Source organism: Colossoma macropomum, unplaced genomic scaffold (assembly GCF_904425465.1).
Source record: "Colossoma macropomum unplaced genomic scaffold, Colossoma_macropomum, whole genome shotgun sequence".
Lineage (NCBI taxonomy): Eukaryota > Metazoa > Chordata > Actinopteri > Characiformes > Serrasalmidae > Colossoma > Colossoma macropomum.
In genome coordinates, this window is record NW_023494804.1 from 11,540,347 (window position 1) to 11,565,846 (window position 25,500).

Here is a 25,500-nt window from a genome sequence, read left to right on the forward strand (position 1 = left end):
ACCAAAGACGGTGGAGGAGAAGCAGGACGGCGATGGGACAGCCGCTCTCACAGCCACATTATCCGCATATTACCGCCGTCAGGGCCGCTACAGCCGCACAAATGGCATTACAGCGTGCGTGAAGGACTTTGTTTCCGGACTTGTAACTGAGCGGTAAAGTTTCGGTCTTTTAAAAGGTAAGGGAGTTGAGTTTAGCGGCGGGCGGGGGCCGCTAACGTTAATGTCAACGTTAGCTAACTTCGTGACAGCCATGGAAGATTTTGGATCGGCGCTGGAGAAGAACGTGGCCGACTTGACCGTGATGGACGTGTACGACATCGCGGCGGTGGTGGGCCAGGAGTTCGAGCGGATTATCGACCAGTATGGCTGCGAGGCTCTCTCACGGCTCATGCCCAAAGTAGTCCGGGTCCTGGAGATACTCGAGGTCCTGGTCAGCCGGAACAGCATCAGCCCGGAGACCGAGGAGCTGCGGCTGGAGCTGGACAAACTCCGGCTGGAGCGAATGGACCGAATGGAAAAGGAGAAGAAACATAAAAAGGTAAACAGACTAACTGACACTACGCTGAGGTAACAAAGCGTCAAGTTATTTTACAGAAATACCTGTAGACGTGGGAAGTAAGGAGTAACATCAACTCAATTCCATGCACTGAAGACGAGGCTAAAATTGGCTTCGTATTCACCAGCTTCTTGTTCGAATTTTCCCGTTCCACCTTAAATAGTGCAGCAGTTACTGTTACTGTAATTACTGCTGCACCATTTAAGGTGGAACGGGAAAATTCGAATAAGAAGCTGACTTGAGTTTCGTGTACTGAAGTACATTTCTGAGGTACTTTTTCACCATTTATATGTAATACTTAATAGCTGTTATACTTTTATTTACATGCAGGTGTATTTGTGAGGGAAAAATGTTTTTATACGGTTTCATGTATTTTTACACTCTTTTGTCAAAGTTTTGCATCCCATATGTACTTTTGTGAGTATTTTCAGTCAGTATTAAGTTTGTACTCAAGTATGTTTGTGAGAAAACTACTTTTTACTACTTTTTACTCACTTAGCTAGCTAGCTACATTTTAGCCCCCTCATTCATTTTGGGTTAAATTTCATTCTCTTTGTGGCAACACATAGGCTTCTTTGCTGTTCTCACACCTCTCACTTTTTGGGCTTCATCATTTAACATTAATTTGAGAACAAAATGGTCCCAAAAGAAAAACTGAGCCTAACAAACCAATTCCTAAGCTGTTACTTATTAGGGGAACTCAGTACTTGAAGATTTGGACCTGATACTTTACTCAAGCTGCTTTTTGGTAGCTACTCTTCCATCTGCCTGAGTCATTATTTAATTATGATTATGAATAACTTCTAACTTATTTGAGGAGGGTTGTGGGCTACCATACCAAGAAACTGTCATGGTGGTCAAGAAGGTAGGTGTACAGATTTGTCATAACTGTGAGGAGTTTGTTTTTTCTCGGGAATGTTACCGAGAGGCCAGAACAAGGCAGAGCAGAGCGAAGTTCCTGTTCATGGCAGGAAGTGACCCATTCCAAACTGAGTCGGTGGGAATACGACACTTCATCACGTAGCTGTCCCTCTGGGACCCCGCACCAAAGCCCAGACGACACTACAGATAGTGTCACACATTTCAGCTTTGATCAACAGCAGCTCTGTGGTCAGTCACAGAGTGTGTTGAATGGTAGTCATTTATTTAGTAGTTACTATAAGAATAGGAGCTCATACAGAGAATGCTATGTTTAAGTGTAAGAAATAGGCCTGTATTTAGATGACAAGGGTGTCATGTGGGACACAGCTGATTGGATGTTTACAGGCAGAATGTGGTTCAGCGCAGGATTACGGCAGTCATGACACCTTGTGAGGTTTTTATTGAGCTTACAGTAGAGACTGTAGTAAACTGTGTGCTTATGCAATGTTTATGAGGTTTTAGAGTAAGTGAGAGGACATGCAGTGTGTGTACACATTACAGCTGCCACTAGACCTGTCACAATAGTGCAGTTTTAGCTGATGGTTAATTGCCGTACGAATAATTGAATTATTTTACTTTTGCTCATTGTATGCAGTTATTGCAAGCCTAAAGTGGGCAGATTAGCTGGTTAGCTATGCTGCTTTTCTTGCTCAGTAGCTCCCAACTGGCCACAGAAACCGCTCAAGTTCAAATAAACAAATATTACTCACTTCTGCCCTCTGCTGTTGGTATAACACCAGACAGAAGTTGGAGCTTTTATTTTTTGTAAGACCTGTGAAATATCTAAAAAAAAATGCTTTTCTGCTTTCTTTTGGATTTGTCTTGATTTCCTATTAGGTTGCTGCAACAAAAATATATGATTGTGAAAACTGACTAAGTGTGTAAAATTATTGTGATCATCTCAGATAAATTTGAAGTAATAATAGTGACATGCTTAGATATCATTACCAAATATTGTGGTAATAAAGTAATCTGCTGATTTTTTTGACTAGGGCCAGACAGATATGAACATTTAGTGGTCAGTACCAGTTTTAGGGGAGTAAAAAATCCAACAGATAGCAGTGATTTTATATACTCTTTTAGAGGTATTTAATAGAAATCAGTTCAAAGAAAGATATTAAATATTTTGTTTTCAACTTCATTGATTTTTTTTAAACATGTGTTAATTCCAAATCTGATACCTTGATAAAAAAATGAATTGGTACTAAGTGATGCTACATGATTGTGTATAAAGGGAGCACTGACGAAAGGCTTAGTTGCCACTTTGCACAAGACTGCATAAGTGAATAATCCAACAGTTTAAGAACAACGTTTCTCAACACAATTGTAAGGTTTCTAGGGATTTCACCATATACAGTCCATACCCTTATTAAAATTAAATTCAAAGAATCCGGGCATGGCTGAAAGCCAATATTGAAGACCTGTGACCTTATATCCCTTAGATGGCACTGCATTAAAAAGCATCATGCTTCTGTAAAGAATATAGCCACATGTGCTCGGGGATTCTTCAGAAAACCCTTGCCAATAAACACAGTTTATTGCTGCATCTGCAAATGAGAATCTGGTACCAAAGCTGACGCACATATCAGCAATGTCCAGAAACGTCGTTGACTTTTCTGGGCTAAAGCTCATCTGAGATGGGCACAAAGTGGAAACATGTGATGTGATTTGAGGAGTCCAGCGTTCAGATCGTGGAGATAATGGACATGATGTTCTCTGGGCCAAAGAAGAGAAGGATCATCCCCATTGTTAATGATGCAAAGTTCAAAAGCCAGCATCTGTCATTGTATGGGGGTGGGGGTGTGTTAGTGGATAACTTGCACATCTATGAAGGCACCATTAATGCACAGGGGTACAAATGCATTTTAGAGCAACATATGTTGCCATTAACATGACGTCTTTTTCAGAGACGTCCCTGTTTGTTTCGGCAAGACAATACCAAGCCACATTCTGCACGTTACAGCAGCACAGCTTTGTAGTAAGAGAGTGCAGGTGCTAGACTTGCCTGTCCAAACTTTTTTGCTGGCATCAAATTCAGAATAAGTGTATATATACAAAAATGAATAAAGTTAATCAGTTGGATCATAAGATATCCTTTCATGAATAATAAAATATCTTTGTACTGCTTTCAATCAAACACAGGTCAAAAAGGATTTGCAAATTATTGCTGTTTTTGTTTATATTTTTCCTAATGTCCTGACTTTTTTAGAACTATTTCTATTTAAGATATAAATTTTATACTCCAGTAGTTTTAATTATTTTGTGCTTTATTGATTTATGTAATTGTCAGTAATTGTTGATTGTTACACTTCTTTAATTTAAACATCATAAACTCACAGTCTTAAATTATGTTGTAGCCCAAGGGGGCAGAGTAATCCAGAGTCTTTTGCGTTTTTTGTTTCTGTTTATCACTTCTTATTTTTCTTATTTTTCATTAGTTTTATTCCTAAAACAATAGTTTTGTAATATTTAAGCTGATTGTGTTTTGTGTTCCAATTAGTTTAGTCTGTATTGTTATTATATAGTTAAAAAAAGAGTGCCTTATACTGAGGTCTTTCCCAGCATCAGGTCAGGAATTTGAATCCTGGCAGTGCCTTGACCAAAAGAAGGAGCTAACTAATGGCTTGTTAGCGGCGATATAATGGGCCGATATCTATAATGCCATGGGTCACTATTATTGCCCAGTATTCTCAGGCAACCTATATGTTGGTTGGTCCTTAATTTTGACGAGAAATGAATTATATAGTCTTTCAAAGAGTTCCAAATTCTTAATTGCAAAAAGATGAACCTTGTAGCCTTTAACACAAATTAATTTTAAAAACTATTCTATTTTCAAATTAAAAACTATATCAATTAGTCTAATGAGTTATTTAAAATTCTTATGTGTTAAGAAGGTAGATTTTAATTAATAATTTTTTTAAATGAGTGATCAAGTTTAACAAAGAACTAACCATAGGATATGTATATGTGTGGTGACAGGAACTGGAGTTGGTTGAGGATGTGTGGCGAGGGGAAGCCCAGGATTTGTTGTCTCAGATTGCCCAGCTGCAAGAGGAAAACAAGACCCTCCTCAACAACCTGTCCGTCAAAGACTGTGCAATGACAGAGGAGGACATTCAGAGACAGGAAGGTAATTTATAATGTGACCTTCTTAAAGGGACTCGCTCCAACTCGACCAGCTGCATCTGTGTTTTGAATGAGAATTTAACCCTAAACTATAGGGACCTGTCGGTGGGTCCAGAGTTCCTTTTCAAAATCTGGTAACTACATATCAGTGTCCTAGTAGTTACTAAGTAATTCGTAGTTGTTGCTGGAGAATAAAACAAACCTAAGAACATAAATAGAAATTGAACCACTATGAGAAGAAAATTCTGACGATCAGAGGAGAAATGAAAAAGTCCAATTACATTCTATAAGAAAGCTGGCCTGAAAAATGCAGAATTGCTTGTAGTGTAACACAGAAAACTTCACTTCTCTCTCCCTGTCTTGTGTATTGTAAAACGTAATAAAGAAGGTCACGAGATAACAGCAGCCACACAGTATCCTAACAACAAGTCGCCAACTATTCACATGTGGGAATTGCTATTCTGTTGGCTCGTTTAATCGTTTAATTTTGCACACATTTGCACTTTTTGTTTCAGATTTTAACTAAACAAAAAAATATGTTGGCTGTGTGTAGAGTGCCTAAGCAGTTTGATTATAATACTTTTACATGGTAATCTAATGTGAAGTCAGTTAAAAATAGCTAGGTTTAGAGATGATTACAGTACTCTGCAAAAGATCATCCTTTTTTCTGGACATGTTTCTGAGGAGATTAGATAGAAGATAATCCAACCCAGAGCGAATGGAATTAAAAATAAGTGAAAAAACAGGAGCTTCCAAAACTAGAATTCAAAATTTTACTGAAAGATACAGAGAGAATGGGACTCTTAGCACCTGTAGACCACCAAAACAGTCAGATCAGATAAAAAATCTTTCTTTAAAAAACTGAAAGCAAGTCTTCTGACAAGAATAGAAAGACATTAAATAGTGAAAAATGTTATATTCTTAAAAACTGTATTGTATTTAGTTGTTGAGGCTTCTGTGTAATTTATTTTATTTCTAATGTATTAATGTAAATAATGTACTTAATGGCAATTTTGACTGGAAATTAGATAAACAAAGGGTTGTCTCTAACTTTTTGCACAGTCGACACATACGATTTTGGTAAAAGTACCTGTAGTAAGACTTTAAGGGGTTAAAGAGTAATCCACTGGTCATTTCTTTGTGCCTCAGTGGAGGTGGGCGGCCCGGCAGGAAGGAAGTTTACAAACTCATGCATATGTTGTTTCCTGAATTACCTGTTTTAGGCTCTTATAATTCACCCTTACACTCTTCACACTCGCAGCAATTCACTTGCAAACGTCCTCTTGACAAATACAAAGAGAACACATGCGGTCATACTCGCAGCTCATTCTCTTGGTCGTTTAGAGACGCACAAAAAAACATTCAGCCGTGCCACACAAAGGAGTCCTTCTCTGTGTAACTGAAGGGCAGCCAGGAAGCATTACTGCAGGAGCAGGCCAGCGTGGGGAAGCACAGAGAATGCTCAGTACTGGCGGCACCCCCACGTGCCCCGAGTTCATGGCCACCGGAACAGGCTCCTCTCAGTCCACTCTCAACCTGCCTGATTAAATCAGAATGATTCGCTGTCTGAACTTTCTCCATTACTCTGTCTCCCTGTTTACACAGACTGAGCACGATCTGACCAGCCAGTGTCACTGCTGATCTAAAGGCATGAAACGTGGTTTCATTTTTAGCCACCAAAATTTGCAGTAAAAGAATGGCCGTTAAGTACAACATATACATTTTTCTGAAAATTGAAGTGTCCACCCTTGCTTGCTTTCTGTGTTTCAAAGAATTCTGCGAGTATATTTTTCCACACCTCTGAAGTTCAGTCTTAGAAGTTGGTTGCATTTTCTGCTTTTCAAGTAATCCCAGACACATTCAATGATATTAAGGCCTGTGGACTGTGGATTGGTCAGTCCATTGTTCTGACAACACCAGCAGCCTTTTTGACTGATTTGCAATTTTTCTTCTTTTTTTCCTTTTTCCCAGTAACGGCTTCTTGACAGCTATACATCCTTTGCGACTCATAGTGTTGAGTTGTCTTCTCACAATGGAAGGATGGACAAAAACACCTGTGGATTTTTTCAGATCAGAACCCAACTGAGGCTTGATTTTCTCCTTTCTCTCAAAGATGAAAGCTTCAAGTACTGTTTATCTGATGAGGACTGTTTTGGTGGTCTACCTGGTTGTTAGGAGTCTCATTTTTTCTGTATCGGTTAATTGTTTTTCCAGTTTTGGAGCTCCTATTTTACACTTAATTTCCTTTGACATTCACCTTTTATAAGCAAGTTGATTATCTTATATCTAATCTCTTCAGAAACATCTCATGAAAAATGAAGAACTTATACTGTCTAGTCTATATAGGAGGAGTCACTCTAAAAGCCAAAAATTTGAAAGTGCTAATTTCCTAAATAAGATGCTAATTACAGAGAGTTTGTGCCAATTTAGAACATACAACTTTCATGCAAAAAAACTTTAAAAAAAGTTGTTTTGCATGCATCTTTTTCGTTGCCACCAGGTAGGAGAAAAAATATAGTTCCTTTGTAATTATTTTTTCCCCTCACCTTGTCTAGCAGTAGTAATGTCCCTGTTTTGACCTGTGTCAGAAGTTAGAATTTTCATCTCAAAACAATGTTTTGTTTTCTTAATATTTTGATAAACTGTCTTGAGATTTTATTATGGAGTTGTTGCTCTTTGAGAATCTGTAATTAATTTGTGGCAAGTCATTATTCTTGGGAAAATGCTGAGTCAAAATATCAATACAAAAAGTCATCATTGAAAATCAAAATTTTGTGAGGGCAGACATAAGCCACAATTTGATGTACTGCTGCTAGAAATGGGGGATAAAAACACTGCTGACTTTTATGGTTGGTGTAGCTGGAGACTGGGATTTGATCCCCTGCCTGGACAAACACCCCATGCTATACCAATAGGAGTTCTTGGGTAAGACTCCTAACACTGCCTTCGCCTGTCTGTGTAAATGTGAATTGTAATTTGAAGCTCTGAATAAGAGCGTCTGCCAAATGCCATAAATGTAAATATATTCCTTGCCTGATGGAAACGCGCAACAACAGGCTTTAAATAGTATGCATAATTGTCAGGTCAGTATTTACTATCAGTCTTGTGGTTTATTATAATAATCTCATCCCAGTATTTTATGCTTTGGGAGGAAAACTCCTATACATGCATCTTGTCACTGTCGAAAGAAAACAAGCATCTCTAAAATGGTAACTTTAAATGAGAGGACAAAAAGCTTTTTTAACTTTTAATTTAAGTTAATGTAAAGAGATTTTATTCCAGGCAATTTTGAAACCTTTCTATTGGTCTGTTCATCATGACATTTTCACATGGTGTAAAGGGCAGCTGCTGTGCTGAAATAAGGTAAAAAAGAGAAAGAAAAAATTGAAAAATAATGGAGATACTTGTTTTTTGCTGAACTGCGATGATCTGTAATGAGGCCATTGTGAAATAGTAGCGACCGCCCTTTTCATCTAATTATGGATGCTAAAGGGCTGTTGTGCCTGTTTAATAAATCACAACAGTCAATTTTTAACAGCAAGAAAACTATTTACAAAAAAGGTTTGTAAATCTGTTTAACATTTAAACCTGTTTTTTTTAGACAAAAGATAATTGAAAGTAACACATGCAAATGTCTGCAGCTGTAGTGTACGGCTCACTAATTCTTCTTTTGTTTAACCTTTTTTTTTAATATGACCTGCCTAATAACTCCCATTCAAATGCTGTGATTAACTTAGTCAGATATACTAAATTAGTGTTTAAATAATGAAGTACTAATTTGCATATTGATCAGTATTTATACTGTAAATAATAAAAATACTTGTAAATATAAGAGATTATAAACAAGGAACGTGAAGGCTTTTCCCCATATAACATATTAGTGTAAAAGTACATCACTGCAAACCAGTGAAATATTTAGAAAAACGCTCTTTGGTTAATCTGGAAATGTTGTGTTCAAAATATTTTTGAAACTTAGTTACTGTTTGATTCCATGCTTTTGGCTCTGCAGTGAACGTTTATGAAGCAGACAGTTATTTTTGTAGTGAGTGCGCATGTGTACATGTGTTAGAGGTTCACAGACACAAATCTATTTTAAGAGACTCAGTGGGGCCACTTAAAGAGGAACTGTTTTGCTTTGAGTGTCAGTCATACCTCAGTGCACAGCATACCAACATATTCCTGTCCAGTCCAGGGCAGAGGAGAAACCACAACAAACCAAAATGAAGTCAAATAACAGATGCTGCTGAGTAAGAATCATGCAGTCCACAATATAAACCTGATATTTTTTTCATTTAAACCTAGAAATAAACAACAGAAAGTTACCACAATTACAACAATGATGAAATATTTAAGGCTTTGTACAATTTCTGATTCAACTTTTTGCTAATTGTTAAGCTGATAATATAGTTTGCAGTTACAAATTATAGATTAAAGTAGAAGAGAATGTAGAATAGAGCAGTATTTCTCACAGGTCTTAAACAAACCTGGGGCGAGCGCCATAGAGAGGTGAGGGAGGTTATTTGAATATATGGATACAGGTATCAGGCATTTGGATAGCCTGTGTGTGGGTAAGCATATTTACTAGTGGTCTCAAGCTTTGGGATCCCATTATATTTGTGTTAAGCAGACAAAAATTGAATGCAGTATGCAATTTGTTTTTTATCTTTATTTAATGATGTTTAACTATTTTAGATGTAAGATTTCTTTTACAAGGCCTGACCATATTCAAGCAGAAAAAACAACTATATGTATAGTCATGTACTGCAACTCTCAGTATGCATTTCTCTCTCTGGGTTGCCAGGTATGTCAGAAAGGGAGAGGCAAGTGATGAAGAAGCTAAAGGAGGTCGTGGATAAACAGAGGGATGAGATTCGTGCCAAGGACCGAGAACTAACCCTAAAGAATGAAGACATTGAAGCAGTAAGTGGTGACTTTAACACCAAAATACAAGCACACCAACACATACTCAAGTGGATCAAACTTTTCATGTAGTTAAAGGAAGTAAAACTTAGTAAAACAACAGAAATCCTATTTACTCAAAACAGACTCAGTTGTTTTAGCACCTTCCCATTGGCTTCTATGGTCAGCGTTTCCTTTGTCATTAAATAGGCCGGCAGCGAGGTCCACCCTTCCAAACTTGTGCTGCCTGACTAGGATAAGATACAGACATTAGGATGTAACTGGCAGGGTAAACATTTGCTTTCCGTTGTTCTTCTTTTGTGTTGTTCTGTCTTTTTGGCGAGGAAATAAACTACTTGTTATAAAATGGATAATTTTGGTCATAAAATCTGATTGGCTGAGCCTTGTTCAAAACTGTTGTAACAACTACACACACCTATGACCGCCTCACAACAATTGGATTCTGTATTTTCAAACCAAATCATGAAAAATCCTTGCACTGTTAATAGAATGAACTTTGACTGTAATGCTGCTCGCCTGGACCACCGAGCATACAGGAAGTAAAAACCCATGTTTTGTTTAAACTGAGGAGCTGACAAGTTCTTACTACATGATTATTACTATATGATTCACTGTAAAACACTACAAAATAGAAAAAGACTACAAAATATGTACACACGTCCAATGTCTGTTTTGTAGTTAAATGTGCCTTAAATCCTAAAATGAATCTCAAATGGCTCTTTACTCCCTACATAGTTTTAAAATTCTAGTTTCTACCCCCAAATAGTGCACTGTTAGTCCAGTATGAATGTGGCTGAATCCCAAATGATCTAATTAGATAATTTACCACTGTTTGGGTGCAGGAGCCAGTATTTTAATTCTTACGTAGTGTATAGTTTTTTGCTTTAAATAGTGTTATATTATGATATGTTTATTATTAAATGACAAAAAGTTAAAAAGGTTCATGAAATGACTACTATATACAAGGTTGGGTGACTGAATGTTCTTGTCCTCCTTCAGCAGTCCATGATTGTTTGGGAACAATCACACACTCTAAACTAAAGTTCTTGGCAGAATAATTATTTATCTTGACTGTTATTTATAATAACTTAAATTATTCATTAACAAATTGTGTTTCTTTTGGCTTGTTGCTTTAATATATATTTCACATGTAAAGATGCACTAAGATGGCAAATACCAAATCCAATCTCATTTGATGAACATGGGCCGAAACGTCATCTTTTTAACTTAATAAAAAAAAATGTTCTATGGGGAAAGTGAGTGATGCACCTTGTTCTTGACAAACCTTCTTTGATTATTGGTTGCACCTATAGTTGGTTAAAGCACTTTATTGTTTGTCTTCTTATACCTTTCACTGGCCATTTTATCTTGTCACCTACTAAAACCTACTCACCTACTCACTTTTATCACCTACTAAACACTGACTTAATTATCAGGATGCTGTAAGATTTGTTTCTGTAATACATATTTTTAAAAAATAATACAGTAATACAGTCCCAGGTTTTTAGGCTACATGCAGAGACATAACTAGAGTGCAGTGGAATGAACTTTTGTACTTTGACAACTTTTTCAGCATCAGATTCTAACATTTGCAGTTACGTCTACAGGTGAAAAGTTGACCTTGTTAGAACCTTGCATCAACTTTTGACAGTGCAAGCTGTTAATTACACCAGAGGAGCAACATCTGACTCACAGAATGTTTGGTACTTAAAGAAACGAAGTTTTTCTCCAAACTGAAATGTCAGTTTGTGGTGGTTTTATTGAAATATGTCATTGTAATAGTGAATAGGAAATTTAAACAGATGTGAAACTCAAACATCTTTGTTATTTTATTGGCGAGGGAAACCAAAAAGCTCTTCCTTTTCTGGATTTTTGCAGACGTAAGCAGTCGTCTTCCTATAGTGTTCTTCAAGTCTTAATAACCAAAAGCAGTTCTGTTTGGGCTTTCTTATAGACTTGACAGTCCTATAAGTATTTAGTGCTGGTTTAAGGAACTAGTAAAACTATTCTTATACATTGCTATAGAAATATATGCAAGCTGGTGTTTGGCCCAGTATGAATTGTAAAGCATCCACCCTGTAGATGTAAAGCCAGAGATGATATCTCTTGCTGTACAGTATGAGCTAATCATCCTCTAGTCCTTTATCAGTGATCACAGCACGCTGCCCACAGGATGCTGTTGGCTGGATATTTTTGGTTGGTGGACTATTCTCAGTCCAGCAGTGACAGGTGTTTATAAACTCCAGCAGCACTGCTGTGTCTGATCCACTCGTACCAGCACAGCACACACAAACACTCCCCCACCACGTCAGTGTTACTGCAGTGCTGAGAATGATCCACCACTCAAATAATACCTGCTCTGTGAGGGTCCATGGGTGTCCTGACCACTGAAGAACAGGGTAAAAGGGGGCTAACAAAGCATGCAGAGAAACAGATGGACTACAGTCTGTAACTGTAGAACTACAAAGTGCACCTGTATTGGAAGTGGAGCTGATAAAACGGACAATAAGCGTAGAAACAAGGAGGTGGTCATATTTTTGTTATGCCTGATCGGTGTAAATGAACTCACTCTAAATGAACTGATTGAATAAATGAACTGATGAACTGATAAGAATAAATGTGTAGAGAACATAATGCCTGGTGTATTCAGACCTGTCATGTGCTCACTGTACTTTTAAATGTAAAAAGTACAATAATATGACACTACTCCATCCCTGCACGTTTGCACAACAAAACCGGTATCTTTGAAGGGTCTACCACCTGACCTGAAAAAAAAATCTAGGCAACTGATGGTTGAAAAAATGTAACGTATTGAGATTAGATTAACAGACATTGGAGTATTATTTTAAACTGACCCAATCACAACTTGTTGTCTTGTGTTCAGTCTCTCCTGTTTTTCCTCGGTCCTTTGTCTTACAGCTGCAGCAGCAGCAGAACCGGCTGATGAAGATCAACCATGACTTGAGGCACAAGATCACAGTGGTGGAGGCGCAGGGCAAAGCTCTGATCGAGCAGAAAGTGGAGCTGGAGGCTTTTGCTCAGGCAAGGCAACAGGAGCTGGGAAACCTGCGGCAGGAGGTGGCCCGGCTTAGGGAGCGGCTGCAGGGCGAGAAGACCAGCCCTGAGACTGAGGAGCCCCCCGCACCACCATCACCTGCACAGGTAAGGCCAAAAAAACTGGGAAAGCCTCAAGAGCTGGTAGACCTACCAGGCTGGGAGGTGTAGTTGCACATCAGCGATGACTGGCAAGCAACCTGATGATTATAATCACCCATGTTGGGAAAGAGAACCAATAGAGAACTAAATAGGCCTAATTTAATTTTAAACCACTTATAATACGTACAGTTGTGTGCAAAAGTTTGGCAACTTGTTTTGTCGATTTTCTAAGTTAAAATAAGTAGTATACGTTCTACAGAGAACACGCTTCTGCACCTTTTAATGTGCTTTACTGTGTATTTGCTGAATTTAACATACTCCAAAAAAATGAATTCATTAAAAAAATGTTATGCCACATTTTATATTTTTGTATTTTATTTTTTTCCACCATGTTAAACTCTGTAAATTAATAGAAATTTTCATTCAAATTAGCAGAAAAATGCTATATTTAAGTACATTCTCTGTAGAGGATATAAACTTAATTTCAAAATCACTAAAACATGTAATTTGACCACAGGTGTTCAAACTTTTGCACCTAACTGTACATGCTGTTGCCAAACAAATAATATTTACATGATATTTGTGTCCTCCTTTACTGTTCTTGGCCAGTCAAAAATCAATTGTTACAGGGCATGATAAGCCATTAGGTTGTGGTAGAGCAAATTTTCCATTGTAGGCTTCCTAGATTTTAGTGTGTCTGAGGAAAATTCTAAGGACTTTCCATACACTGTAAGGCCAGAAGCCTAATCCTCAGCCCTCAGTCCTTCAGACGCTGCTATTTCAAACTACATACTGAAATTCTAGAATGTCTGCTGTGGTGACCTTGGAGAAAAACAGCTTACTAGGTTAGTAGATCGGTCATGGGTTCATAAAGAGATTGGATTTCTACATGACAGCACATTGTCAGACTGATTCGTTTTGTTCTCTGGCATCTTGGAGAATGTTATGTTCTTTCGTATGTGATCTTTACTAATTACCATTTATTCAAAATGTTTCTTAATTTAACAGGAACCTGGCAGTGAGCCAGTTTAAGTTTTGCTAAATATTGACATTGCAGGAGTGTGTTTAAGAAACAGTGGCCTGAAAATGATGATCTCATGTATCAGCACTGTTCACATACATGACAGCAGTGAATCGGTTATTTTAGTCGGTGTGTCATAGAAGAGATGATGGTGAGCTGGTAGATAAATATAGCCATAGTTTGACCAGCAAGTCAGAAAAACAGGAGCTTGACCTACAGGCTATTTAAAGTAATAGTTCACCTAAATATTAACATAGCTAACAATGAATGAAAGTTAATTTTGCTGTTTAGTACAGTGTTACATCTGACTTCTACTCATTGTAAGCCGTATTAAGGGGAAATGACAATGGCACTACAGTTTGTATGGTTTTGCAGCTTAGAAAAAGCTGTTCAATACATAACTTTATTCTCTTTGATTTTTTTTAAGGGCCCATTTCATGGAAAACCAAAGTTTACATACTTTTTTCAATTTCGAGAGTTTGATGTAGTGTGTTAATAAACACTGTCAAAGTTTTGAAATGTATTGTTCACTTCTCAGAACATACAGTCCATATATAGAAACTGAGTTCCAGAAAAAAGACACATTTACATATATCCACTTACTTAGCCTATAGCAGTTTAGCGCCAATTGATTATGTTAGGAGTCCATTTACATATACCTGTCCTAAATGCACTGCCTCTTTAATTCTAAGGAATTAATAGATGTTGTAAAGTGATTATATAAAAATGATTTATGTCCATTTTTTTGGTATGTAAGACCACACAAATGTCATGTGAGGACAATTTAAAATTGAAGAAAACATAGGATATGGGCCTTTTAACAAGCTAAACTGTTGTTAGATTGACAGACTCATATAAACCATGAGAGGAGAAAAATCCAGCTGTTCTTGGAGATGTTGTTGCCCAAATTACACCCACACATTTCTTCCTATTACAGATTGTTCTTTACTTAATCTTGCACACCTTAATTGTTAATATATTGAAAAAATCAGTTAAAACACATGCAGTTGTTCAGTATTTAACGGCAAACTTTAAACACAATTGGAGGATGTCTTATTGTTCTTGTCATGACTTTGGGTCAGAGCTTTCTCCCTGAGCCTGTCCTACCAAGGGAGCACCCCCGCTCCCTTGCTCCTTGTATCAGCCAGGCACTTACAGATGAGAATGAGGATGAGGAGTATGAGGACGATGAGGAGGAAGACGCTGTGTTGCTATGGGTAACCCTTTAGTTTGCCAGAGTTGCACGGTTTGAAACTAATCTTGCATCTTTTGTGTGGGCGCTGTTACCACTATGGCGCTACCTCCTCCACTGTTGTGCGAAGATGATGTGATGTATGTGGTGTGTGCAAGTGAAAGTCAGCCTGAGTTAATACTAGAGCCCAACTAGATCTGCTTAATATTAGAGCCCAACTGATATGAAATTTTTGTAGCTAATACTGATTTTAAGTGGCAAAAATTGGCTGATAAAATCAGCCAATTATTTTATATTTATATTAATAGTGAGATTTTGATTTTACACTCCAAAGGTTTTAGATAAGCAAGTTAAATAAATCCAATAGACCCACAATGGTCTCCTCAGATCATCACTAATTTTTTGCAGACTTGACGGTGACGTGAGCTATGCTTCTTCCAATAGGCGTCTATGGTATAGTGCCAAAAGCGATAAAGACAAGTAAAGAAATGGTAAATAATACACTGGGAAAAGTGAAAAGAACATTGCTGTCATTAACTATTTGCTGTGAAACGTAGGATAATTTAGCCTTTACCTGCTATAGTATGCTGTCAGCTGTTTAATAATAGCCTGTTGAATGTGAGTTAATCTGTAACCAGGCTCCCCTGAAATGAAGTTCTGGCTAAGCCACTGCTTTACTAACCTATGTTCGTGAACCTAAATTATGAAAAAGGACTATCTGTTCTTAGTGGTCACATTTCGTAACCCAAATAAACAGCAAAAACTCAAATAAAATAATATAAATATTGTAGCACTGGGGTGGAGTTACCCAAATTCTTTGCGGTTTTGTTTTCTGTTAATTACTTCTTATTTTTCATCTGTTCTCTTCATTAAAAAAAAATAACATGATATTTTCATGCTGAAGGTTAAGTCTTAGGTTAGATACAGTTTACATGTTATTTTGATGGTATTTAGTTTTTATCACTTTTCCTATCAGTTCAGCCTGTAGTGCTGTCATTTATTCAAATAGAGGATGTCCCTCACTGGGCTCCTCAGGGAGTTTCGTCCTGTTATTGGAAGATTACAAGTATGAATCCTAGTGTTGCTGCAACATCAGAAAAGATCTTTATCAGCCATGTTTTTCGTTTATACCGCTAAAACCTTCAATATTGGCTAATCTTATTGGCCAACCAAAAGATCTGTCGGACGCCAGTTAATATTAGAATAGATATTGAATAACCCATTTCTGTTTGTCCACCCAGTGGGAGACATCTTACTAAATTGACATATATGCCTCTTCCCGATAGTGGCCTAATGTTTTTCAACCACTCTTGTCCTGAGCTCTAACAATTTGTCATTCTGTTGACTTAACACTTTTTGAATTTTTTTGATGTGTGCGCGCCAAGTTTTATGTGCTATTTAGAACAACTGGAATCCCAGAAGATGTATGTTCACATTACATGTTTCCATCAGGATCCTTATAGAGTTCTAGAGAGCTTTTGTTTCACTGTTACAATAAGATTATTTCCTGACATTTACGGCATGATAAAATATAGAAATTATGAATGTGCTTTGATTTTAGCCTTAATTGGAGAATGTCTGCAGACTACTAAACGTGATTATCAATTTATATTTTTGTTTTTGTGTGATATTGACATACTAATTTATGCTGATTGCAAAAGAAATACTGCAATACACATTTTCGGTGGTGTAACTTAATTGCCCTTGTGCCTACAAAATATAGCATGTGTTGTGAGTGTGGTTTGCATTGAAGAAATGCTTGTAATATGTAGGTCAGCAACACCTTTAGGGTTGCTCTGATTACAGAATGGTTTTATGGGTCACACAAGCAGGCGTGCATCATTTTAACCCCCATAAGTGCAGACTAACAATGCAAGTATTGTCAGAAACAAGTGAAGTCCCGTGCTGTCTCCCGGAGTATGAGCCACATCAGGTGTGAAATTAATTAATCGTCCATAGAAATAATTTTGTCCATAGAACCAAGTGCTTGTTCTTCCCATCCAACAGGAGGCGCTGTGTGATGAAGAGGCGGGTCTGGATCCAAAAGATCCAAATCGACCGCGCTTCACCCTGCAAGAGCTGCGAGATGTTCTACATGAGAGAAATGAACTGAAGGCCAAAGTTTTCATGCTACAAGAGGAAATTGCATATTATAAAAGGTTAGTAGTTACACCTTGTAGCTGCCTTTTAAAACATTGACAAATAGCAGTTGCTTGTAACACTACAACATACTGTATTCGAGACAAGGCTTTTGATTCATTATGCAAGAGCAAACAATATGTTCATCAGACATGAGCAAATTAAGCTGCTCTTAGTAACAGTCTGAATAGATCAGGCTAAACTCCACTTGGTGGTTCTAAAGTCTATAATATTGTACCTTTTCTAATGTTGTTAAGTGCTCTAATAAACCAAAAATTATATTATTACTGCATAAACATACCCTCATGAAAATGACCTGTAGTAATACTACAGCAATTTGTTATAGGATTCTTATAAGAATCTTAGATTTGTAGATCTTAATCTTAGATCTTAAACTTGGACAATTGCTATGGTGTACTATATGCTTTTACAAAAATATGGTTCTTTAGTTTTGGACCGTGAGTTCTGCATAGAAACATTTCATGTTTAAATGGTTCTTTGCATAGTGAAAGCGTTCTTCTTGATTGAGAATTTGTTATATATGGTTCTGTGTAGAACCTGTTTATATCTCTATATAAAACAATTTATAACCATGTATTATAACTATGTATTATAACTAAAGAACCCTTGAAGAACCTTCTTTTTTTACCAGTGTAGAGTACAACACAAGGAAATATTTTAGATTCTAATAGTAATATAGCATTATAGAAATCTTATGGTTTATAGTGATACTACAGATTTTTTGTAAGAGTATTAACATACGTCATATTCAACATAGAGCTGAAAGTGCTGCTCTGAAATTGCGGCACTGCGGTTTTGCAGGATACTACCTGCCACACCGGTCCTTTGTGGATATGTTTGGACACCCCTGCCCTAGATAATCAGCTAAGACAAGTTTATTGTCCGTATGCAGTTTGCACAATACTATGTTGTAGCGCTTAAGCCTCCATTACTTGTTTGCTATAATAGCCTTGTTGGTCCAGAACAGAACTAAAAAAGAAAAGATATTTTGATAATTAAACTTGTGTGTTCTCTTTTCCTAGTGAAGAGCAGGAAGATGAAGCCAGCCCGCCCACTCCAGATCCCTCCCCTACGCTTAGACCCCGCTCCAGAGCCAGTCAGCCAGAGTCTGGCATAAAGCGCTTGTGCGTATGACAGAGTTGTCTTAGACATTTATCACACTGCCATACATGCATATACACACACCTACACTCAAATATATAGAGAACCAAACCCTGGAAACCTCATCTTTATCTCCTTTTAAGGTGTTGTACAAGCACTGGTATTCACAGACTAGAATTATAGACGTGGTACAGATTATAAAACTGATAAGTAAGGGAATAAACTAAAGCACAAAGCAGGAAGATTGTTCCACTAAATGTAATTAAATTGTTTTTCCTTTACGATCTACATCAGAATCAAAAGTATGTTTTTTGTTTTCTGTAGAAAAAAACATCAGATCTTTCTTTTGTTTTGTCTGATGTCTGTGGCCATATTGCTAATTTTCGGTAGTGCCTCTACGGGCATCACTATAATCAGTTAGCACCACATTTAGTTTTACATTCAATTATTCATGCTAGATTTATTACTACGTACAGCAGCTCTACATAAACTAAGACATTTGAATCTTATAAGAGATAAATGTAACATTCTTTGCAGTTTAGTGAATTCTTCAATTAATATTTTAAAGCCACTCTGATATTTTTAAAGGAGCCTCCTGTTCATTTTACAGCCAAGTGGCTTAACTTTGCTGTGTAGTGACGTCATCAGCAATCTAGTTCTCTGTAAAGTGCCGTGAAAAAGTGTCTTCTATTTTTCGCATATTTGTCATAATTGTTTTTAGATCTTTAAACAAAATTCATAATAAGACAGACAACCTGAGTAAACTAACACAAAATGCAGATTTAATTGATAATTTCCTTTATTAAAGGAAAAAAGTTATCCAACTCCATCTGGCCCTGTGTGAAAAGGCATTGCCCATTTAGTTACTCAGTCAACCAGTTAACCAAAGTTAGTTCATAATTGGGATCAATTAAACTAGACACACCCAGGCTTGATCACGGACAGCGCTGCTGAATCTAAACATCACTTAAATAGAACCTTTCCACAATGTTAACAAGAAGCATAGTATGCTGTGATCTGAAGAAATTCTGGAAGAGATGAGAAAGTTGTTGAAATATATCAGGCTGGAAAGGGTTCCAAACCATTTCTAAGATTCCTGGACTCCAGTGAACCACATTGAGAGCCATTATCTCCAGTTGTAAAAAACTTGGAATAGTGGCGAACCTTTGGCACTTTAAAACATTAACAAATAGCAGTTGCACAGCGACAGCTTAGCCAGGAAGTCCCAAAACAACACAGATATATATATATATCTAAGAATATCTAAATATCTAAGAAACTACAGACCTCGCACACCTCGGATATGGCCAGCATTAATGATTCCACTATTAGAAAGAGACTGGGCAAAAATGGTGTCCATGGGAGACCTGCAAAGCGAAAACCACTGCTAATCAAGAGAAACATAAAGGCTCGTCTCACATTTGCTAAAGAACACCTCATTGACCCCTAAACCTTTTGTTCTGTGTTCTGTGGACTGATTAAACAAAGGTGGAACTTTGTGGAAGAGGGGTCCCGTTACATCTGACATAAAGCTTTCCACAATTTCAGCATTCCACAATAAGAACATTATAACAACAGTAAAACGTGGTGGTAGTGTGATGGTGTGGGGGTGCTTTGCTGCTTCAGGACCTGGGTGACTTACCATAATCAACAGAACCATGAATTCTCAAATTGAATTCTGAAAATGATGCCTGCAATTGCAGATTAAAAAAAAAAAGGGACAGTTCAAGAAACGTTACATATTCAGAAAACATTTTAAAACGAAGTGATGTATTTATGCGTGGGTATAAAAGGAGCATCCAAGACACCATGTCCTTTATGAGCAAGGATGGGTACTTTGCCAAAAAAATGCATCAGCAAATAGTCAAACTGTAAACAGTGTTCTTCAAGCGTTTGCAAAGATTTTAGGTATTTTACCTTCTGCGGTGCGTAATATAATCAGAAGACTCAGGGTATCCAGAGAAATCTCTCTGTGTAAAGGGTTGAACAGCACCAGCCCATGAATTTCAATCCCTAGGTTTCCTATGCAGTATGGAAAAGTATGGAATTTGATTTTAGTCATTTCCAGGTCTGGATAAGTATAGATAAAAGAAAAGAGAGTATGGAAAAATGTGTTTTCAGACTATTGCCCCTATTCTGTTTTCTAAAATATATAATTCAGAATTTTAAAAAAATATATATCATACAAGCATGTGTTTTTTATGGTTTGGAACAGGTAGCCAGTGCAGCGAAAATGTTTACCACTGTGTGAGAGAAGTATGGCATGTGACTGAACACGCACTCTTATGCAGAGCTGCCTCTAACACCTGTACATCACAGCCTGTAAAACAGCTCTGCCTAAGTGTCCTATAACTGTACCAAATCTGGGCATCCGCAACCAAATTAATTTGAAAGAAAATGCATCAGTATCTTTTAATTACATATTGCTGCTGTCGGAACAAAACCTCATATCTCCATTTTTGTTGTTTTTCAGTTTTTGAGATAATTTGAAAATGCCTGTTGCCCTTTACACTGTTTATGAATTTCATGATAAATAGGCCAAAGAAATGGCCCAAAATTACTTGGAAAAAACTCTGGTTCCATTGATTTACTTTAAAAGTACAGTATGTTTGTTTCTTTTCCTGCAAAGTTATTATTTTGGAGATAACGAGGTTTTGTTCTGACAACAGCGATATATACATATCATTAGAAATAACCAAGTATTACGCTTGTCCGAACAGTTATGCGTCATGCAGTGATGTAATTATCAGAAAAGTATATCTTTTCTGCATAAGAAAACCATAAAGCTGCGTTCGTCGTCGTTTCCATGGACACCGTGAATAAACAAGGCTGCACAGATGCCATGATAGAGGGCGGGCAGAGATGTTAGACAGTGGAACATCATTCAGCTTTCTGTGTAGGAGTGTGGACTGGACGACCACAGTGGGTAGATGCAAATTTTTTTCAAGGGCTGGTAAAGGTCTGACAGAACTACCAAGAAGTCTGGAAATTTGAGTCAGGAAAAGTATGGAATTTTGAAATGGAAAATGTGTAGGAGCTCTGAATCCAGCCCTGATGGCACTGTGTTCAAACCGGCTAGCATCTGTGATGGACTCAGGAATACTTTAACAAATCACTGTTAATAAGCACTATTCATCATCCACAGATGCATGTTTTAGCTGTACAGTGCAGTACAGGAGACATATGTCAACAGTGTCCAGAATAGCTGCTGACTTTTCTCGGCTTGAGTTCTTCTGTAATGGACTGATGCACAGTGTAAATGTGTATTGTGGTCTTAACAATCAACCTGTTGGGTTGTTTGTAAAAATAATGGACGTCGTGTTCTTTGGGACAATGAAGTAAAGGACCATCAAGATTGTTACCAGCGTAAAGTTCAAAATCCAGCGTCTGTCATTGTGGTGGGGTGTATTAGTGGGTAACATGCATGTTTGTGAAAGCACCATGCTGAAAGAAGTGTACTCATTTTGGAACAACATATACTACCTTAAAAGGGCAAATGCTTTTTCATGGCACTTCATATCTATGGTCAGAAGGTGTGTTTTAGTGTAGCTTAAGATTTGACTTTGGTTGAATATTCTTTTCTCCTATGGGCTCTGCAGCATAACATGGCAAGTTCTCCACTGTTTTTGTATCTACATATTCTTGTGCCACTAAAATCGATGAAGGCATGATCATTATTAATCCTGGTTTCTGTGTGGTATACCATTATCGCTAATACTGGAACAGCAGCAACATTAGTCATCAGAAGCATTGTGTGCACTTCCTCAAACACAAGAGGTAGTTAGGGAGGGACTCAGTGTGGCATGATAAAGTGGAGCTTTTTTTGGTTTCTGTGTTCCCTCTTTGCTCAACTCTCCGTGTCTGTGCCTTTCTGTAACAGGATCTTCACAGCCATTATGCCGATGGTGGCGGCTGGGTTGATTCCAGATGACCCCACTTTACAGCCAATCAGACGACTTATTTCCCTTGTACGGCCTTTTTATTTCAGTGGTTGACCTTTGTGTTTCTTTTTCGCTCTTGTTAACACCTTATTTATTCTAGCCCTGCATGTGTTGGCACTGCATGCCCCTCCCTCCTCTCAACCCCACCCTGCCTCTTGTTGGAGCCGCTCATAATCCCGACAATATTCTGATTGGCTGATTGTGGGGCTATCTGGGACTTGACAGCAGGAAGATCATTAGAATCAGCCAGTCAGAATAAAGCACCTTTTCCCTCTTCCTCCCGGTTCTGTTCACATGCTAACACTTGTGACGTAACAAGTTTTTTTTACACTGTCCTACTGTCTTACCAAGTACTTTAAAACCCTAACAACAATTAGCCCAGCAAACTTGCACCTTGTATGTGTTTTTTTTCTGATGTGATTGACTAGGAGATGGCTGAAATGTTTGGTTTATTTGTTTGAAATTCCTACCTGAGCTAGGGCGCACGTAGCCAAAGCAGAAACACCAGCTCAGCTTCATCACTGTGAAAGCAGAAACTTTGATTTGGACCTTTTAGTCATTGTTCACGTTTAGTTCATGATGTATCGTAACATTGTTAAAGATGCACACAAAGGCCCTTATCCATCGAAGTTGCAAAACAATACAATGACATAAAAACTATTCCATGTCTAATGGAGCTGTACGATGTAGGAGAATGAGTGATGATTTGGGTGCAGTTGATGACTCAGCATCAGCTGCTCGGTAACAAGCACCCGTCCACTAGTCCCTCATTTACTAATAAAGATCCAAAGTCTGCAAATTCCACCTCAGATTTTTACAATACACTGCCATTCACAAGTTTTGAATCAGTGTTTTCAGTAGTATAAAACCTACTGTGCTGCTGATACATATTATAATTACATTATAATTCTAATATATATGTGAGTCCTGTACAACTTTAAAGGTCCAGAATGATGAACAGAGCTGTAGAAGAGTCTAAAATTACTTGAAAATTTGTAATTGTTATAATAAAATTGACATTGAGAATTCATTGTGTTCCAAAGGTGGTGATTAAATCAAATGCAGGTAATTTACAATTCTTGTAAATATATCATTACAGTATATTACTGGCCATTTAATTCAATTCCTGTTCACAAAAATTGTGAAATATTGAGGGAAAACACAGAAGGAGCTTTTGGTATCTAGTTATTATTGTATATAAAATAATAAATATTGTTAATATGGCAAGTGATTCCAAACTTTTGAAGACTAGTGTATACAGTACTATTACGATATTACATATGTGTAATATTAAATATTACAGTGAATACAAACAATATTAATACCCTCCTTGAGACAGCTCAGTATTACTGTTATCATCCACTACCTGGCTTGGCCAATCAATACTTCATTATGTTGAGTCAAGCTTACTGGTGATGGAATTTAATATGATGGCTGGAGGTGTCAAGGAGAACTCTAGAGCCAAACTTTGTTCTTCAAACTAGCTCTCAAGATCAGCAACTTTTTTGAAAACACGCTTTACTGTATTTATGTATTTGCAACTATTCCAATGTTAAATTGTGCTTTTACAAGCAAAAACACTCACTGACAAGATAAATGGTTTTAAAAAATGTGCGCTTTTGCATCAAACCGAATGTTGACTGTATTCAAAATTACCACTTTAGTACAAAGATCCCTGTGTATGCAATTATCACTATTTTCTATTTTTATTGCTGATGTTATTGTTATTGTTAGGTATAACCAGAAAACAAGCATTTCCCAGGTTAAAATATTGCTCTCAACTTTGCACACCCTCCAGTCAGACATGAGTTTGATAACATTTAAAAGATTAAATTGACGACAATCAGATTTGACCACGCACAGCTTGAATGAATAAGGGCCGGTGAGAAGGACCATTATTTCCATTTGACCAAGGGCATTATATGAGCCATTGATTACCCGCTGTATTACATGTTATTTAATAAAACGTACAGTTATTTAATAAAACATTTTTAAAACATACTGGTCCCACTGAGTGGCACAGGATATATTTTATTTCCAAAATATGTAGATATGTGCTTGTCAGTGTAAGTCTTTTATAGATAAAACAACACTAGTAATGGCCAGTATCTCTCTGTCTGTCTCTCTTTTCAGGTTTAGCTTCTTCTCCCGGGACAAGAGGCGCAGCTCTCAGAGGGGCCAGCTGGACAACAGCTTCGGCTCGTGGGCCGGCAATGAGGAGGTTTACACAGAGCAGGCCCAGGAGGCCTTACAGCACATGTAACCTGCTGGACAGTGACAAGCACAAAGGCCCTCTAATCCCTAACCTGCGCCATGTGACAAGCCACACTTGCACCCCCCTATTATGGTCAACTTGCACATCCCTGCAACCTGCCATTAGTGGACAAAGAAAGGACTCACAAAGGGACACAGGGAAAATGGAGCAGCTTAAACTTAGATACGGTTATACAACACTTCCACCCTTGACTTATCCCAAGGAGACTGGGATGTCAGGCTTTATTTTAGTTTTCTTTTGTTAGAGTTATTTTATTTTGGTATACCAAAATACCAAGTTACTGCAAGTAGACAAGGTTGAATAGAAAAACTTCTGATACATTTTTGATGTTTTGAAGAAGTCAGAAGGGCTGAGGAAGTCGGGGAAGGAGGTCATGTTTTTGTGCCTTTAGTAGCTAAGATAATACTTTGATTAGGGGACTTTTATCGCATTCTTAAATTCAAATTGAATTATGAAATGAGGCAATGCCTAGTGAAAAGACATTTACCAGTAGTTTAAAATAAAATCAGATTTTATTCTTTTGGTATGCCCATTGTGGAATGGTGCATTGTGAATAGTGTGGCATTTTTTTTATAAGTTTAAACACATGGAAAGTGTTGAGAGTTTGCACAGTAATCACGTTGCCACACTGAGATGCTGCGGAACCTGAGGCCTGAAACAGTCATGGCACAATATTCTTGTTGGAGATGTACAGTCTAGTATTACTGCATAGCTCCATTGTAGAAACTATTTAAAGTTATTTGAGAACTGCTGACTCTCGAAAGTCATCAGTGAACTCCAGCTTTTCTGCATTCTTATGACTTGAGTGGTGCTTTCGCTGGCAATAATAGAGTTGTTTAGTCGAAGCATGAAAATGCCAGTGCAGTCATGGCAAGATATACTGACAAAAGCTGCTTTGTAAGCTTGGAATCATTGCCGGTGTTTTTTATTCACAGTGTTTTAAACATACATCCAGTGTAGCTGTAAAAGATTTTAGAATTTGATAAAGCAGAAAGAATTCATACTCCAAAATATGTACTAAAGGAGAAAACAAATCCTTGTTTGTATCAGTGCAAAGAGCAATGCTTCATAACTTCATCTCATTGCAGATTAAAGCATTTTATACAGCGTACTTCCAGCAATGTGTTTTTT

The 25,500-nt window shown here is 37.5% G+C and overlaps 1 protein-coding gene across 3 annotated transcripts; it reads left to right on the plus strand.

The window, feature by feature from the left end:
• On the plus strand, positions 1-25,480 carry rilpl1 (Rab interacting lysosomal protein-like 1). 3 transcript variants are annotated; one of them, XM_036594651.1, is made up of 9 exons: positions 1-538; positions 4,457-4,607; positions 9,405-9,523; positions 12,443-12,685; positions 14,783-14,917; positions 16,900-17,051; positions 18,075-18,176; positions 22,034-22,121; positions 24,228-25,480. In XM_036594651.1, the coding sequence occupies exons 1-9, from the start codon at positions 221-223 to the stop codon at positions 24,231-24,233; spliced, it is 1,314 nt and encodes a 437-aa protein (XP_036450544.1). In that variant the 5' UTR covers positions 1-220; the 3' UTR covers positions 24,234-25,480. The 3 variants fall into 3 exon arrangements, with proteins under 3 accessions (XP_036450544.1, XP_036450543.1, XP_036450545.1); XM_036594650.1 differs by lacking the exon at positions 22,034-22,121; XM_036594652.1 differs by lacking the exons at positions 14,783-14,917; positions 22,034-22,121.
• Positions 25,481-25,500: the final 20 nt, after the last annotated feature.

Coding starts and splice junctions, on each gene's coding strand:
- rilpl1 (XM_036594650.1), top strand. CDS start 221: ATGTCAACGTTAGCTAACTTCGTGACAGCCATGGAAGATTTTGGATCG. Junction 4,608..9,404: donor GGACATTCAGAGACAGGAAG/GTAATTTATAAT, acceptor CTGGGTTGCCAG/GTATGTCAGAAAGGGAGAGG. Junction 12,686..14,782: donor CACCACCATCACCTGCACAG/GTAAGGCCAAAA, acceptor ACTTTGGGTCAG/AGCTTTCTCCCTGAGCCTGT.